This window comes from Ailuropoda melanoleuca, chromosome 12 (genome assembly GCF_002007445.2).
Source record: "Ailuropoda melanoleuca isolate Jingjing chromosome 12, ASM200744v2, whole genome shotgun sequence".
NCBI classification, from domain to species: Eukaryota; Metazoa; Chordata; class Mammalia; order Carnivora; family Ursidae; genus Ailuropoda; species Ailuropoda melanoleuca.
This window is the reverse complement of record NC_048229.1, coordinates 19,282,880-19,301,202: the sequence shown is the minus strand read 5'-3', so window position 1 is coordinate 19,301,202 and position 18,323 is coordinate 19,282,880. Positions and strand designations below refer to the sequence as shown.

Below are 18,323 nucleotides of genomic sequence, written 5' to 3'. Positions count from 1 at the left end.
ACAGAGTGCAGTGGGGGTGGTGGGAGAGCCGGAGCAGCCCTGGGGCACAAAGACGTCTGGGGACTTTCACCTGGCAGCCTTGGGTCATCTCCTTGGCTTTGGCAGGGCCAGCTTTTTCTCCCCAAACTCCTCGAACACTGTTGGACCAGCAAAGCCTCCATGCGCTGGCTTTTAAATTGTGTTTCTTTCCTTTAGTTTGCTTTCTATAGCAGCAGAGCCCCTGTTCAGACTGTGTGCTGGACCATGGGTGATGCGGCCTGCCACAGGTGGAGGCCCTGGGGCCCCAAGGACCTCGCATAGCTCACCCCAAGACCCCCCACCTTCCCAAGCCTCATCATTTTCTTGCCCGGAAAGAACAGGCCCTGGGAAATCAGGAAAGCTATTAAATGGAAAAATGAAATCACAGAATCTGAGAGCAAGAGAGGGGGCCTGAGCTGGCTTCTTGTTTGCAAAACACCTGGATGTTGGTGTTTGCTGAGGCTTCCTGCCTCTGGTAAGGGTCTTGGCGGCCAGGATGCTAATGCTTTGCACCAAGGACCCATTTACCAGGGACATCTGAGCGCCCAGCAGTTTCACTGGCTCATTCTGGGCCAGGTCTGCTCTGTGGGGGCAGCTCGTCTGGCAGAGCGGACAGCGGTCGTGATGGGGGCTGTGGGCACTGGGAGAGCCAGCCTTTGGGAAACAGAAGCCATCACCGGCCAGCTACTGAGTCGCATTTGGGGTGGGGTGGTGGGGAGTTGGCAGACAACCCTCAGCTGTCCCTCTAGCGAGACACAAAGATGGAGGAAAAGCTCGATGGTTCTCCAAGACATAAATCAGAGTCTAGGATAAGCACGCTGGGAGGATAGCTCCACCCCAGCGCTTTCTACTTTATTCAAGGGTGTTCGACTTCACTCCAGCTCTGCTACGGTCCTGGTCCTTACTCAGAGCCAGAAAGAACCCCATCTGAATGTCAGCTGGATCATGGCAGGTGGGGAGGAGGAGGCCAGGGTCACTGAGAATTCCAAGAGACTCAGTCTTCACCCGTGTAGCTCTGTGTGACCAACCATGGCTTTTCCTCCCGATGGTTATCCATGCTGGGCCTCATGCTCCATTTCTGATCTTCCCTCCAAAGGCAGGAGGACAACTCTGAAGGGCCTTGGTGCCCTCCCAGAACCAAGACCCTCAGCTCTACCACCCAGCTGGCCCCATCCTTCCACCCGGCCACCTCCAGCTGGCCCTGTCCACCCCTGCTGAGCCCCCACGAGCAGAGATGGGGGCTTCTCTGCTCTTCAGACTTGACACTATGCTCCCTGCATGGCCTGGGGCTCGTGCACGTACCCCCAAGTCAGATCGCTAGGTGTGGGTGAGTACTGGGACTGGTGGACTTTGTCAGGAGTGACAGAAGGGCAGCTTCTGGGGGCAGGACACTTCCTCGGTGGACCCGGGCTCATCCTTGGTGCTCTCATCCTCAGTCTCTGCAAATAGGGGACCAGGTGCCGGTCTGAATCCTCAGTGAGGCCGATGCATCGGATGTCCCTTCCTGCTCTGCCCCTGTGCCTGGTGGGCCCACAAGGAGCCGAGATGGTGACGCAGGGTGAGTGGCTCCTCCGAGCGCCACCCCACCTGGGAGGGCAGGGGACAGGGAGGGGGTGCTGGGGGTTGAAGAGCATAGGCACAGAGGCAGCCGGGGTCTTCATTGCGCTGGGGATGGTCTCTTCGCCTCGAAACCTTGAATCTTCTCCTCGGAGGCCTTGTCCGGGAGCAGCACCTCCACGGTATAGCGGACCTTCTTGGCGTGCATCCGGCTGTAGGTGTTGTCAAAGCGCAGGACGTCTGCAGGGTGGAGAAATCATCCTGCACAGCCAGGCTGACATATCTGCACGCCTGGTGCCCTTGGGAATGGGCCCAGGACTGTGGCTGGTGCTGGAGGGTCAGCCACTGCCCTGCCCCCAGCGCCCACTGCTCAGGCCATCTCGCTGTGCTAACTAATAACCGCCAGCAAGCACCCGCGCCTCCTATGTGCCAGGCGCCATGTCTGCACTCCCAGCTCTCCGAATCCTCAAAGCAGCCCCCCCAGAAGGTACTATCATCCCCATTTTAAGGATGTGGAAACTGAGGCCTACAGAGGTTAAGAGGACTCTCTGATGAGTACATGAGCCCCAGGCCATGCATGGAGCATAGCGTCAAGTCTGAAGAGCAGATGCTCCAACCGAGAGAGGAGCCCTGCTCTCCCCAGAGGAGAGGGCTGAGCTCTGTAAGCCACTTTCCCATGATGCCTTTTAAAGAAGGCATTCCCTTCAATGCCAAGGTGCAAAGTAAGCTCTGGGATGTGATGAGTCATCCAGATTTCTCGGTCTCCACCTTTCTAATTCTCCCTCACCACAAAGGTGAACTAGAGATGTATCCACCAGGGCATTAGTAAAACTCGTGCTCCTCGACCCTGGGTTCCCCTTCTCCTAGCTCTGTTCCCGATAGAGGCGGGAGGTCAGTGCTGTTCCTGGGGAACGCTGCTTCTGGTAAGACCCACCTAACTGCACCTGGCTTGGGGGCCTGAGAATGAAGGATAATCACATGGAAGAATCATGTCTTTGGGATTCCCACCGTGGGACTGTCAGGCACCTGGGCAGCTGGGGACCCCTGGCAGGCAGCCCATGGCTGTTCACCTACCTGTCTCTCAGCCTGTTGAGTGCTGTGTAAGGGCTTCCTGGGAGCTGAGTCTCCAACTTCAGGCTGTGAATCCCACTCTCGAAAATGCCTCTCCGCCCTTGTACACATACCCAGGGGCCACGCACCAGATCTAACATCCTGAAGCCAGTTCCCCTGCCACCACGGGATCTAGTAGCTTGCACAGACCCCCACACCCTCCCTGCGAGCTGGAAATTGAGGGCAAGTAGGACAGCCTGGCAAGAGGTATGAACTCATTTCTCTGCCCTGAGGAGGAAACTGACTCCAGTGAATGCTAAGCTCTTACAGACGCCGGCCTCGAGGCAGGTGAGGCTCCCGTCCTCCGGTGCCACGTGGGCTTTGTAGCGCTGGATGGGGGGCACCTCCACCATCTCCCCCGCCCGCTTCTGCTCACTCATCTTGGTCTTCAGGAAAACCCAAAGCCAATGTCTGCCCCTTCTGATGCAAACTGCCACCTGCGGGAGACAAGGCCCCGTCACGACCACCTGCCTGGGCTCCGGGCCCCTCCCAGCTGTGTGGGGGGGAGGGTGTGGCCACCATCCCTACCTGAGCAGCCCGGGAACAGGATTCCATTCTCCACCCACACGAAGGAGCCTCGGGCCACGGTCACCGTGTGCTCGGTCACCGTGTGCTCATAGTGCGTCCTCACCTGGTTACGTAGGTAGTAGCTCCTGGGCACGTTGCCGCCGTATTTGATCTGCGGGTGAGGGGTGGTGAGTGAGCCCTAGACCATGGCCATCACCCCTCCCTCCTCATCCTCTGGGCACCCTGTACCTTGGTCAGGCACTTGGGGTTGCCATCAGGGTCAGTCATGGTCCCCCCAAACTCCACAGGCAGCTGGTCAGGGTTGACGAACTTCGGCAGCTCCTGCTTCCAGTTGCCTATGGGAGCAAGGTGGGGGGGAGCGGTGGGGGGCACTGTGGGGGCTCAGGGAGGCTTAACAGAAGGCAGAGAAGCCACGCCCAGGGAGGAAACCTGATGTGTCCTTGGCTTGCTCCTCTGACCACCTACTCCTGAAAGCACCCAAATGCTTTATGTGGCCACCCAGGCTGGGGTCTAGGGCCCGAAGCACCATTGGAGTGCGCAAAGACCCGTGGGGGTCAGGCCAAGGTCAGTGCCTGAGTAAAGAGGATGAGCCAGGGAGAAATGGGGCCTTTCACATTGACCACTCCTTGCCCAGGCAGAGATGGGCACAGCCAGGAGGCCAAGTCACTCACCTCCCAGAATCACTATCTTCCTTTGCGTTTCCTCACTCATGAACAACTTGACCAAGTTGAAGGCCACGGGGAACAGCTTGGGGGCTGAAACACATGAAACTCCCTTGGGAAACTGGGCTAGAGAGGACTGGGAGGTAGATTCACCGCCAGGGGCATGGGCTGGACAGGAGTTGAATAGATCTAGATTCTGCTACTTCCAGCTGTGTGACCTTCAGCTAGTTACTCACCCTCTCTGAGTCTGAGTGCTATTGACTATAAAATGGAGATAAATTAAACAAAGTATGCATAACACTTGGCACAGTGCATGGTTCTCAATAAACGGCTGCCCCCGCCCAGTTGTAGGGTGTCAGTAACGTGGATTTCCCAATGGTGCCTCTTCCTGTCCACACTCACAGGTTTCCCAAGTTGTCTTGGAATTTTCTTGGGTGCAAGTATTAGACCTCATGTCCCACCTGAAGTGCTCACACTGACTGGGCGCTTTCTGTGGGCTCCTCCTCCACAGACTGTCTCATTTAACCTCATGGCTGTCTTATAGGGAAGGTGTCATTGCGTCCCTATTTTACAGATTGGGAAAACTGAGGCTTAGTAAGGTTAAGGAGACTTGCTCACAATCACAGAGCTAGCTAGACTGGAAAGCAGATTATTTGACCCCGGAGCACACATGGTGCTCCCCTCACTGTACACCTGTCACAGACAGGGACCATTCCCACTCAAAGCATGTCTATCAGCCAGTGTGGTCCATGAACTCTCTGTTACCATTCCACACTGAGAAAAGGAAAGAAAGCAACAGTTTACATTTAGAACTTATAACTTATTTGACATTTGCTGCTACATATCAGAGCAAATTTTGTATATTCCAAAAGCATCAGTCTATGGAGGACTGACTAACAAAACAAAAAACCCCTGATCTCCACAAAGGATGGTTTGAGAATCCCTAAACTGGGTGATTTACCCACTGTTTCTCCCCATTCCCCACTCCTCCTTCCCCAAGGGGTCATCCCCATCATGGGCTCACCTCGAATGACAATTAAATTCTTCAGCGTCTCAGGATAATTTGCTTCCAGGATGGCAAAAAACTGCAGCAAGACGAGTCTGGTCAAGGTCATGCTCCAACACATTCTATGCCTGGATTTGGTGGCCTTTAATGCTGCTGAGACAAGAGCCCCTGCCACGCCCACCCCCTGGCCATCCACCTTCCCCATGAGATGGACTTCATCCCCTGGGATACTCTTGCTCTCCTTGCTCACTGGCTGCTGGGGGGCGGGGGTGTGATCCCTCCTCCATGGCCCGGAAGCTCCTGTGGGCAGCGGCTCCATTGGCCTCGAGCCAGCTGCCTACCTCACCTGCTGGTAGACCTCTACAGCCAGTTTCCACAAGTGCTTCAGGCTGAGCCCCTCCATGTCAAACACCATCAGCACCATCTCAGTCTTCCTGCCCAGCTACATGGGACAGCACAGAGATACAGGTCACACAACAACTCTGGCCAGGAGGTCCCTGCCAGGGAGACCCTGCACTGCTCCCACCTTCCTGCTAGCCACGCCCCCAACTGCCCACAAGGTTTTCCAAACAGATCGAGCCCACCTAGGGTCTAAGAAGATGATGCATCCGAGCCCCGGCACAGTGGCCCCTTATCACACTGTTCGCTCAACACGATTGCCCAGAATGAGTTCACCGTAGAACTAAAGACCTCACTCGTTGCCCATCGGGCATCTCCCTGTACAATAGCACACTGTGTCAGCCGGCGTCTGCAGTCCCGAGGTGCGTGGAGCCAGAGCTACACGGCTGGCAGGCTGTGTGGCCTTGGGTGGGGTTTTAACTTCTTTGAGCCTTATTTTCTCCCTCTGTGAAATGGGGATAATTCCAGGTTGGGGTAGAATTTCCAGGAGGATGCAATGAGATAACTCACAAAGAGCCCAGTGCCTGACTCCCTGGTAAATGTCAGCAGATGTTATTACTAGTATTGTCATCACCACAATCACCAGCTCCGATTGGAAATGTCCATGCAGTAGAAGACCCCATTGTGACCCCATAAAATCAGCCATCTTGTTCGAGAGACACACAGCTCTTCAGACCAGGCACTGTGTGCCAGTGTCTCGTGCTTGCCCCACGTCTCGCGCCGAGGGTCTACTTGGTGTCCAGCACCGTGACAGACGCTGGGGACGCAGGCCCTGTCCTCGCCATCAGGCAGGTCATCCCGAAGTGACACAAGAGCTCCCCCCCAAGGGGTCTTCTTAGGCTCATGGAGACACTTAGCCTCACAAAACCAACAGACCACACTTGGCAATAGATTCATTCTGAAGGGTATGCACCCAGAAACACAGAGTCAGGGCAAAGAGAAGATCTGTACAGATGGGTGTGGGTCCCTCCTGGCTTGGATGCTCTATGCCCCACAGGACTCAATATATTTTTTTTGGTAGCAATTCCATATTAGCTTCTAGGGACCCATGACAGATGTGCCAAGTTTCAAGAGTCACTGCTCTCAGAGAAGCCCACAGCAATGGCTCCCCCATCAGGTTATAGTTAAGCAGTTTCCAACGGGGACATCTTTTCCATAAGTAAAGCTGACCATCCACTGTTCCCAGGGTTCCCGGGGAACAGCCAGAGCATTCACTGTACCCAAGGTCAACATCTCACTCAAGGTCAGAGGGGAAAAGGCTTTGGTGATCCCTGGCACTGGCCAGCAGAGAGTGCCATGCACATGTTACATGCTCATAGATGGGTGACTGCAAGAGAAGCCATGTCCCACCAAAGCCCAGGGTGCTGAGGCCTGGTGAGCAGAGGCAGCGTGCCTTTCCTACCTGGTCTTGGTGCCACCCTTCAGACAGATCGGGCCCTCCGTGTGCTCCCCACCCAGTCACTTACCTTCTGACTCTGTAGCTCACACTCCCGCAAAAGCAGTTCACAGACCCTGATGCGCTTCCGGATCAGCTCCTGCTTGGAGGCGGACAGGAGAAGACCCTTGGGGTCAAGGGTCCCAATGATGTCGAACCACACGGGGCAGCCTTCGTAGTCATAGCCACTCAGACCACCAGAGTCGTACAGCTGGATCACCTGGGCACGGGGGTGAAGTCCTGACTCAAACCAGACTATCAGCCATCAGATGGCTCGCAAAAAACGGAGCCACCCAGGTACCCCCAGACATTTTTTAAAAAGCAAGGATCTTTAATCCTCTAGAAGACTTTGGGAGCCCTCGATTTCAGTATTCAAGCCTTTTTAAACTGTTCATTCCAGAGTCCCACCGGCCCGCACAGACCCCCTTGGTGTTAGGGGTAGTGAGGAGCATAGGCTTTGGAGTCAAACAGACTTGGGTTTGAATTCTAGTTTTGTCCTTTTATTTGCTGTGCAACTTTGAGCAATTCACCTACATTCTCTAAGTCTTAGTTTTTAATCCGTTAAATAGGAATAGTATCGTTTTCAGTTATTCAAAGGATGACACAAGATAAAGCATTTAAAATCCTTGGCACATTACCTGGCTCCCAGGAACTTCTCAGTCAATGGCGAACTGTTGTTGTGATTACTTATTTTGAAGAAATATATTCACTTTAATTGAAAATGTGATGCTTTCTTTTGGAAATGAAATTTCTAAATCTAGAAAAGAAATTTAACTCCTCCTTTCTAGTCTTTATAGACTAGATTACTTTTTTCTTTCCTTATAACATTGGCAAGTGTGTCTAGTTCTGTTTAAACTGTGATGTTGCTTGACATCATCCTTTCCTTGTTCCTGATTTTAAAGCAAATGCACCTAAAACGTCTTCCTATCTCGCAACATGTATTGTGAGATCTTTGCTACATAACCATTACTAAGCCAAGCCAAGGAAATTCCCTTCTATTTCTAGTTTGGTAAGACTTTTATTTTGTTTTATCTTATAAATAGGATTTGAGCCTTTTCAAATGCTTTTCCTGCATTGAGATAGTCACATGATTTCTCATTTTTAATTCTATTAATGTGTTCAATGACACTGATAGATTGTCTGATGTTGAATTCTCCCTGCGTACCTAAGATAAACTCCCGCTGATCATGTTGTGTAATTTTAATACCTTATTGGATTCTATTATGTAACGTTTCACTTAGACTTCCTTACAACTACATTAACAAGTGAAACAAGTCCAGAATTGTCTTTTATTGTACTGATCTCATTTTGGAATCAAACTAACCCAAGCCTCATAAAGTAACTTTCACTTTTTTTACATATTTTAAAGCAACTCCAACAATTTGTAAAGCAGGTATCAACTAATCTTAAAACTTTGGGAAAATTCATCTGTAAAGACATTGGGGTCTCAGTTTTTGAAGGAGGGAAGCTTTTTAGTACCATTTATATGTCTTTAGTATTTATTGGTCTGTTGGGGCTTTCTATTTTCTTCTTGCTGGATTTTGGCCTTATATGTGTATTATAAGGAATACGCTGATTTCATTGAGATTTTTGAATTTGTGCATAATTGTCTATAATGTTCTTTTATTGGCTTCTAAAAAAAATCTCTGTGGTGTATAAGAGATTTCCTACTGAGAACCAGGGTGGTTTCTTGTTCTATAGAAAGTGGTTTGGGCACTGCTGATGGACCCTCATAGCTTTTTTAGTAGCACCTACTATGCGCCAGCCTGGAAGTATGGGGCAGGCTGTCGTCATGGGGCTGGCTTCTGAATGGGAGAGATGGACCCAGTGGTGAGATGGAGATAAAGAAAACAAAGTGAAGTGACTTGAGGGAGGGTCAGGGCCAGCCCCTCTGCATCTGGCCTGACTAGGGAGACTCCAAGTTCAGCCCCAGAGACCACCCTCCCTGTTGCACAGGTGTTAAGCTAGTGAGGCAGGGAGTGTGGCCACGGAGGTAAAGTGGAAGGGGACAGGACCATGTCAGCCAGTCTGCCTCAGCAGAAAGTGGGAGGCATCAGGACACCCTGTCCCCTCTCTCCCAACTTTAGGTCCTTTTTCTTTCCTGTGACCCAGCAGCCTACAGTGTCTGTGACTTCTTTCCTTTCTCAATGACACTACAGGGACCTGAAAAGTTGGTTTTTAAACGCAGAAAGACTCCAAAGGAGGAGAGAGTTCTAACCTTGTATCAAGGGGCTTCAAGAAATCTACTGTCCTCACTCCTTCTTTAGCCCAGGAGAATGACATGGACATAACTTGTTAAAAACAGAATAGAAGGGACCCCTGGGTGGCTTAGTTGGTTAAGCATCTGCCTTCGGCTCAGGTCATGATCCGAGGGTCCTGGGATCAAGTACCATATGGGCCGCTTGCTCAGCAGGAAGCCTGCTTCTTCCACTGCCAGCTCTGCTTGTGCTCACGCTCTCTCTCTGGTAAATCAATCAATCCATCAATCAATCTTTAAAAAAAAAAAACAGAATAGAAGCTGCCACAGTCAAGAGAGCCTAGGGAGATGATGACTAAATGTAATCTGGCATCCTGGATGGGATCCTGGGACAGAAAAACTGAGGCGATCTAAACAAAGTAGGGATTTTAGTTAATGATCACGTTATCAGTGTTGGTTCATGAATTGTAACATATGTAGCAGAGGAATGGAAAAAGTTCATGGGTGCAGCATAGGTGGGAATGTCCTGTGCTGTCTTCACAATGCTCTGTAAATTGAAAGCCATTCTAAAAAATCAAGTTTGTAGAAAATAATAATTTAAAAATGTAACCAAATAGAACAAACAGGACAGAAGGGAGGGCTTCCCCTGTGTAGGCGCTGTGCAGGTCCATGACCTCATGTCTGACTCACAGCATCTTGAAGGTGGGGGACCAGTATTATGCCTATGCCCCAGAAGAGAAGCGTGAGGCTGAGAGACAATGAGTGATCACCAGAGACACACCGCTAGCACATGGCAGAGCTGGGGTTCCCAGGTTTGCCCGATTCCAAGGCTGGCTTCATCACCACACTGTGTGTGCACTTTTCAGCCTGACTTCTGACTTCTCTCCTGGTTCAAGTTCAAAATCCATTCCATGGGGTGTGTTGAATTGAAATGAATTTTCCCCCTAGGTTTCTGTTATTCTACTTTCACACTCCTGTGGCAATTCCTGGAAGAAATTCCTTCTCTACCTTTAATCGCATCCACTTCCTGAAGTGTTTGAGGGCACCTTCTCGGTGGCCAGGTTCCCTCAGGGGACAACACAGCCCTGCCTTCAAGGAGCTGAAGATAGACACGCAGGCAAGTCCTGAAGAATTTATTCAGGGCTACCTGACTCAAGGCCCGGCCAGGTCAGTCATCCTGAGAACTTCCCAGATGTGAACTCTAACCTCACCTCGACAACATGCCCACCGAGAGCCAGGTACTATACCCTCTCATTCAGCGCTCACAGCAATCCTTGGGGAGGTAGCCTCATCCCACTTGACAGATGAAGAAACTGAGGCTCGATGGGGTTTTTGTGCCAGGCTGATTTGGAGGGGAGCTCAGATTCCAGCCCAAAGCAGGGTGATTCCAGAGCCTATTTTCTCCACTCTGTAGCATTGTCCCCCAAAGTCCCACCCACTTTCCTGAAACCCTTCTTCCCTCTCTCCTCTCTGCCCCCGACCCTGCCAGCCTCACCTCGGAGCCAGCGCAGGAGGAAGTACTCGTCAGCATTGGGCAGGGCGGGCAGCAGGTCCTGGGGTTGTCCCGGAACTGAGGGGGAGATATAATGGTCAAAGGGGCTCCCAACCCCACCCCGACCCTTCCCAAACTCAGTCTGTCAGTCAGTCCTGCCCAGGGGCTCTGCAGGGGGTGGACCACAGAGGTAGCAACAGCTGCCTGGACCTTTCAGCCACCTGGGAAAGGAGCACCCCTCAGCTCACCATGACAGGAAGAGTTGGGTCCTTCTCAAACTTTGGGGGTTCTCTGCCTCCCCAAGATCCTCATTCTATAGGCCTGAGGCGGGGCCCTGCCTTCCCTATTTTGACAAAGATCCCTGTGAAGCGGCTGCAGGCAAGTGAGAACAATTTAGGAACCCTGCCCCTGATACTGCGTCTTGAGGGTCTAGATTTGGAAGCAAGTTACTTAACCACTCTGAGCCTGTTTCCTCATCTGTGCAGTGGGGAGAAAGGTGAACTTGTGCCAATCACAGGAGTGTGTACCGGTAAGGCACTTAGCGGCAGTCCTGGCTTGCAGCAGGTGCCAGAAAAATGCGGGCGCTCCGCACACGTGGACTGCCCGGAGCTCTGGACAGTGGAGTCTTTGTGGAAACAGCCCCAGACACAGGTCAACAGCAAGGAACAGCAAGAGAAGCCAGGGATGCCTCAGCAGACCCCATCGAGGCTGGGGAAAGAGAGGGGCCGGCCTCCTGACAGGGGCGCCTGCCTCCTGGTGGAGTTTGGGGAAGCTGCTGCAAGTTGGGTATGGGACTGGAGCTCAGGTCTGGGACAGAGAGGAAGCCTCACTTCCATGGGGACTAAGGGAGCCGAAGGCAAGCCCTGGAGGGGCGGGTTTGCAGGGGAACCTGCGAATGGGACTTTAGGATTAGAAGCCCGTGGTAGCAAAGCCATAGGAAGCTATCTTAACAGCCCTCCACCAAACCTCCTTTTAGCTTTAAGGTTGATGTTTAAAATAAGAATGTGTTCGGGGCACCTGGGTGGCTCGGTCAGTTGAGTGTCTGCCTTTGGCTCAGGTCATGATCTCAGGGTCCTGGGATGGAGCCCCACGTCCTTGGGCTCCCGGCTCAGCAGGGAGTCTGCTTCTCCCCCTCCCTCTCCCTCCCTCCCCCTGCTCATGCTCTCTCTCTCTCTCAAATAAATCAAATCTTCAAAAAAAATTTTTTAAAGGCAATAAGAATGTGTTCATGTATTGCTCACATAATGAAAAACAAATAATCAGATGAAACCTCGCCAGTGTTCACAAGTAACGTAAGGAGAGCACCAGCTATCAACACCTGTGGTTCCCATCAGGTGCAGCCTCTGAGCTCCTGAGTAAGTTTTTTGGGGGGAGTGACGTCGTAACAATAACCGAGGAACAATAACTGTGCACCCCTCAGCCCCTCCAGATTACCAGAGTCCCCCCCCTTGAACTCAGGAGGAGCAAAGGTCACACCCCTGCTTCGTGGAGGAGGGAACAGAGGCTGGAGTGGTGGAGGGTCTTTCCCAGGGACAGAGTGAGGAAGCCACAAGGCCAGGAGGAGTCCCCATCTTCCAGTCCCAAAGCCACCCCATCCTTGGAATGCACGTCAAATAAAAGGGAAAACCACTAAGCAGGCGCTGGGAAGGGTCTGGAGTAACTCGAAGCAGAAACTACCGTAACAATGATGCCATATGGAGAAAGCAGCATCTGGCTGCGTGACCACAGGTGGTCGAAAGTAGGCTTAGGAAAAACCTAGAAGGACATGCTCCTAGGCATGGTTGTCTAGACCTCTGGGACCATGGGTGACTTCTTCTTTTTCTTACTTTCCTCTTTCTCCCTCGTTTTTAAAACAACTAGCATTCATTTCTTTTAAATAATGGGGAAAAATAAGAATAAACTCTTTTACATTGTTTAAAGCTCTTTGACCCACAAGCATCTCCATCATAATTCACCCCCAAAGGCCAGGTGTCCAGCCCTTCCCATGAGCCTGAGGCCTTTGCCAGTGGGAAGGGAGAAGGCTAACCAGGGGACTCCTTTTCCTCCTTCACTTGGGGACCCCTCCTTCAGCTCAGGGCTCTCTGCTTCTGGAAACTCCTAAACCTGTGAATTCATCCAGAGCCCCCACTCTCCACCTGGGACCCTTCTCTCCTTCACTAAGAATTCATCCAGGGTCCCCCTCCTTCATCAGGACCCTCCCCAGGGTAGGAGCCACAAAAGAAACCATTCTCCGCAAGTCTGAAGCCTACCCTTCCTGGGCCCGAAGTGTAGGCTCCCTCCCCTAACCCGAAGTCAGTTTCCAGGCCTTGCCGTCTCCAAATCAAATTAATGCTGTGGCACCTAAGACCTGGATACGCTCCTCCTTTCCCAGGGTGCGACTCTCTCAGCTGCAGCGGGAAGGAGCGTTGAAATCACTGAACCCCCTCTGTTCCCCTTTAATGGAGACATTGACAACAGGGAGAAGGCTTGGGCCCTGGGGGAGTCCGAAAACCACAAAGAGAAGCCAAACAAACAAATGTCGCAATCAGAGCCTGAAACGGGCTAGTCTGTCTGCTCAAGGCTGCCCAGAGGGATGGCAGCACCGCCCTAACCCCCCAGCCAGGGGACAAGAGCCAGGGCTCCGTGGTCCCGAGGGGGCAGGAGTGGAAAGCTGGATGTGGCCTCAGTGGAGCCCAGAGAAGGGCTCAAGTCCAGTGTCCCATATATACGTCTGCCTCAGCCACTGCACCCAGGGGCGGGCCACCTGGACAGAGACGCCCTCAAGGGTCCCTTTTCCATCCAAACAATGGGGGCTTCAGTCTGGGTGGGCAGCGTCAGGCAGCTCCTTCCCTCCCCAAGCCTCTCCACCCGTGAAGCCCCTCACCCTGGCCAGCGCCTCCTGCTGCTGGGGGCTCAGGTCCCCGACTTGGCCACTCATGGTGCCCTCAGGCGCAGGGGTCACAGGGTGCAGGTGTGCCAGGAGCCTGCCCGCCCGCCACCTTGCAGCTGCCTGGTTTTGTCCTGCCAGCAGATATGGGCCCCGCCCCAATGGGAGAGTGCCAGCCCTGCCAGCCCTGCCCTGCCCTGCTCTACCGGGTTCTCGCCTCCCCTCAGGATGTTTTGCAAGCGACCAGGGTGGGGGGGGCACGCAAGACGCACCCTACCCAGGGCAGGGAGGCAACCCGCCTCCCAGGGGTCCTGGAGTGCGGACTCGAGGGGAGGGCAGCAGGCGCTGCTACCTCCAGGCGCCCTCATCCCAGGGGTTCCTACAGGTTCCTGCGGGGTAGGGGAAAGGAGGGGGGCATAAAGGAGATGTGGGCAAGTTCTGGGAAACACACCTAGATCCTCTTCCCAGCAAAGTGGAGGAACTTTTCATAAACCCGGCTCAACACTCTAGGTGATCCCCAGGAGTTTTGGCCCAAGGGACCCCAACCTCCCTCCCCTGGCCTTGACCACAGACTGGGTGCTCACTGGCTGATAGAAACCTTTATGGGCAAAATGTTTTGTTCCAGCCCCAAGATGGTCAGGATGGTTAGATAAGATGTTCCGCCATGGGTTAGCCTGGCATTCCACACGTAGTCAGTGCACGATGTTAGGACTATTGTGTCGTAATTGCTATTACTATCGACACTTTGACCAGAGCAGGGAGCTACAGAGGTGGAAATTGTGGGGTGCCCCCCCTGGTGAGCCCCTGGGTGGGATCTACAGCCTGAAGACAGGGGAATGGGAGGTGGCAATGTTGCTGGAAGCCCTGGGTGGGGTCAGGACGCCACGGGTGGTGGGCGGCTGACACAGGTGGCCAGGATGGCATGCAGGAACTAGGCAGAGGTCACTGAGAAAGGTGAGAAAACACAGGTTGGCCGGGCAGGAATTCTCAAGACAGGAGTAGGTGGAAGGTGAAGGTGAAGAGGGAGATAAATCAGGCCATCAGAACATTTCCCCTCTCTGCCCCTCCCTCTGGGTCGAACCAAATTCCAGACCTGTGCAGACCAACCTGGTGGCCACGCACCACGTGTGGCTGTTGAGTATTGGGACTGCGGCTTGTCACTAGCACCAACAGAGATGTGCTCTAAGTGTAAAATACAAGCCAAATTTCGAAGATATGATACCCCCAAATGAAATACTTCACTCATTAATTTCTTTTTTTTTTAATTTTATTTATTTATTCAACAGAGATAGAGACAGCCAGCGAGAGAGGGAACACAAGCAGGGGGAGTGGGAGAGGAAGAAGCAGGCTCATAGCAGAAGAGCCTGACGTGGGGCTTGATCCCATAACGCCGGGATCACACCCTGAGCTGAAGGCAGACGCTTAAGCTTAATGACTGCGCCACCCAGGCGCCCCTGTTGTTGCTGTTTTTTAAAAGATTTTATGTATTTATTTGTCAGAGAGAGCACAAGCAGGGGGAGCAGCCGGCAGAGGGAGAGGAAGAAGCAGGCTCCCCGGGGCTCGATCCCAGGACACTGGGATCATGACTTGAGCCGAAGGCAGATGCTTAACCGAGTCACCCAGGTGTCCCTGTACTAAGTCTTTGAAATCCAGTGTGATTTAGGATTTCAGCTTAGGATGTGGTCTTTCATCTCAATCCCAGCTAGCCACATTTCAAATGCTCAGCGAGCCACAGGTAGTATTTTGTGTTGAATTGTGTCCCCTCCCAAATTCATATGTTGAAGCCCTAATCCCCGGTATCTCAGAATGTGTCCTTGCTTGGAAACGGTCATGGCGGATGTAATTAGTTCAGATGAAGTCATGCTGGAGAAGGGTGGGCCCCTATTCCAAAGTGACTGGTGTCCTTATGAAGAGGGGAAATTTGGATACAGACGTGCCCACGGGGAGAGTACCATGAGAGGGGGAAGAAAGAGATTGAGGTGGTGATTCCACGAGCGAAGAAATACCAAAGATTGTTGGTAAGCCATCAGAAGCCAGAGGAGATCCCAGCCCGTAGAAGGACCCAAGCCTGCCGCTACTTGGATCTTGGACTCCTTGCATCCAGGACTGTGAGAGAATACATTTTGTTGTGTAAGCCACTCGGTTTGGGGTTCTATGTTACGGCAGTCCCAGCGAACTACCATAGGCAGTTCGCGGTTGCCTTCTTGGACGAGGCAGGGTTTTTTCACTTCGTCCTCCTGGCACACTCTGAGATGGGCACGATGACTACCCCGCTTAGGGACCAGGAAACTGAAGTTCAAGGAGCCTCTGAGGTCTCAGAGCCAGCAAGCAGCAAAGCCAGGCTCGGAACCTGGACAGGGTGGTACGGGTCCAGGCACTCCTCACCAAGCAGTATCCTTCTACCTGTCAAGTTCCCTGCGTCCATGTTCCCCTCAGGTCCTGTCACGCTGACACAGCACAGCTGTCCTTCCTCTGTACCTGTAGGGTGATGCCACCTCGTCAACCATCAGCCACTGGCTGGGTGTGGAGGACTTTCAGTCTAAGCGTCTGGGCGCTGGCGCCTGGAGGGACAGACAAGTCCCTTCTTCCATGGTGGGCCTGTCTACCCCCGCCTTCCCTAGCTCATTCCCTTGGTCCCCCCGAGCCACGGGCTGAGAAGCTGAACGACAGTGATGGTGTCGTCATGGTATGTAACCTTAACCCCACACATCCTGCCCACTCACGGCACTGCCTCTCCCTCCCACCTTCTGGGTGCTCGGGAAACTCCAGGCATCTCTTGGTGGCCATAGGTGGCCTGCTTGCCGTCCTAATTCAAGCCTGCAGCCTGCCAACTGAAGGAAGTTCTGTGGGGGTGAATGGCATTTACATTGTTAGAGTGGGATCAGTCTTTGCAGAGGCCCCTGCCTGCTCTCCCCTCACATCATGGCTAATTCAGTCCCATCCTGCGGATGTCTTAGCCGGACAAATGCTACTGGATGTCCCTCCGGATATGTAGGATGGCGCTTGGGTTACCCTAGGTGCAGGGGTTGGGAGACAATGTCTACCTGACATACACGCCCAGGGCAGGTGTGGCCTCATGCCTGAGCCTGCCTGGGACGTGGCGATTAGGCTTTCGGGCAGCTGGGGGAGGGTTTGTTGGTTCCCACCACCCACTCAGGGTGACCCAAGAAAAGGTGGAGCGGGGTGTGGCCGCATCCCCTCTGCTCTCTAACTCTAGGAAGGGAGGTGGCACAAGGGCCTGAGAGAGAAAGAAGGGTGGGCAGTGGGAGCCTGACCAACTACCCTAAAGACGTAGGGCTACGATAAAACATGGGTTAGGAGTCTGGGGCCATAAGTGAATGTCTATATTTCTTCCTCTACAAAAGCCAAGCCACAGAACAGCAGGTAGGGAGTATAGAGAGCAATCTCTCTCCCCTTGATGTTCTCTCCTACCACAGGGCCTTTGCACGTGCTACTCTCCCTGACTTGAACATCTTACTTTACCTCCTTCTGCTCCGCCTCTTGAGTGCTGCCTCAACTCCTCTGATTCCCCAGTTAAATGTTCAAACAGAACCCTGCTCCTCTATTCCAGAGTATTAATCTCATTAGACACTGCTTTGTTCATTAGATTATATGACTCACCCCCTTAACTGTCAGCCCCATGAAAGCACAGGCCATATTCGTTGTGCTCACCATTGTACCGGTGTGCTCATTTACACGTGCAGCAACTGAGAGGCTGGCAAGGCCCAGAACTAGGGTTTGAACCCTTATCTGTCCATATCCAAGGCCTGGATCTTTAACCACCACCTGTCTTGGCTCCCTGAAGATAGAGTGTTTTAATAAAGGTATAAGCAAGAACACTGCACTAGCGGGGTCCTAGGATGTCCCCCAGAGGAGATGGTCTTTGAGCTGGGCCTCTAAGGTGGGAACAAGAGAAGACTATTCTAGGTAGAGGCGACCACCCGAAGAAACTCATAGAGGGAGAGAGGAGAGAGGGGCTGTGAGGGCAGGGACCTCAAAAAGATTGAGGTCAGGTCATGAAAGCACTTCAGGCCTTGCTGGGGACTTGGGGCCATGCCCTGTCATTGGTGGGGAGTCTTTGAACGTGTTAGAGGCAGAAACCCATGTGATTCTCCCAGTGCCAGGAATATAACCATGGGGCGGGGGTGAAGAATGACCTAGACCGCAGATGTTCAGAACAGGAAACTGGTCAGAAGGCTGTTGCCTAAATTCATGGTGGATGTAAGAGAAGAAGGAGAGGAGCAAACAGTGATCAGGGACATGTCAGAGCCTCACCTTTGTCCCAGACCATGGCCCTGTTGGCAAATTTGCTTGGGGAATACGGAGGGCTGAATGTTGCCCAGTGCGTGGTCTGTGGGAGTTACTCTACCTGGATATTACAAATTCATTCCAACGGAGAGTTTTGAGCGCTTCAAATTACTTTGAACAGCAAAGGCAGAAATCCACTGATTCCCCAAATTACTACAATTATACTAAGGCTTGTTCCTAAACATCCTAGTAGAACTTAATTTGTTTATTGGTTATTTCTATACTTGCTTTCATACCTTCCTATAGTATAAAACACCGGCTTCCAACTCTATAGTTTGACATCTAGGCTGAGTTTCAATATTAGTCTTTCATTATTTTGCTGGACTTGTAACTTGAATGTAAAATGTTCACAGATATTTCTTGGTATGACCGTTCTGAGTTATGGGCCAATTAACTGGACGGGGGGTCATGGAACCTGGGGTTTTCTCCCAAGGTGATTAAAGCAAGACCAAATTGACTATGAACTTGACTCGTTACTTCAACCAGACTTAAAGTTCACACCTTTTACAGAGATTTTGCTTGTTTACAACTTAAAATGCCCGCGCTTCCTCCAGAATGTCTTTTTATGCTTTTCTGTTATGATGAATCATTGGTCTGATTTGCTTCTTTAATATTCTGCCTTATCTGTTGAGCTCTTTGGAGGCTTCCTCTCCTAGGAATTGAAGGATCAGTTTGCTCAGGTGGCCCCCTGGGGGAAGATTTGATGACATCATCACAGTATAAATATAAAGCACCGCCTAACAGG

The 18,323-nt window shown here is 52.2% G+C and overlaps 1 protein-coding gene across 1 annotated transcript; it reads right to left on the bottom strand.

The window, feature by feature from the left end:
- Positions 1–888: 888 nt before the first annotated feature.
- LOC100469407 (SEC14-like protein 4) lies at positions 889–13,294 on the bottom strand. The gene is given in 12 exon segments (XM_019795713.2): positions 889–1,815; positions 2,954–3,082; positions 3,085–3,122; positions 3,153–3,156; positions 3,214–3,364; positions 3,442–3,548; positions 3,885–3,968; positions 4,900–4,960; positions 5,228–5,323; positions 6,747–6,935; positions 10,408–10,482; positions 13,268–13,294. Coding segments are annotated over 11 exon segments (1,035 nt in total). The 5' UTR covers positions 10,444–10,482; positions 13,268–13,294; the 3' UTR covers positions 889–1,675.
- Positions 13,295–18,323: the final 5,029 nt, after the last annotated feature.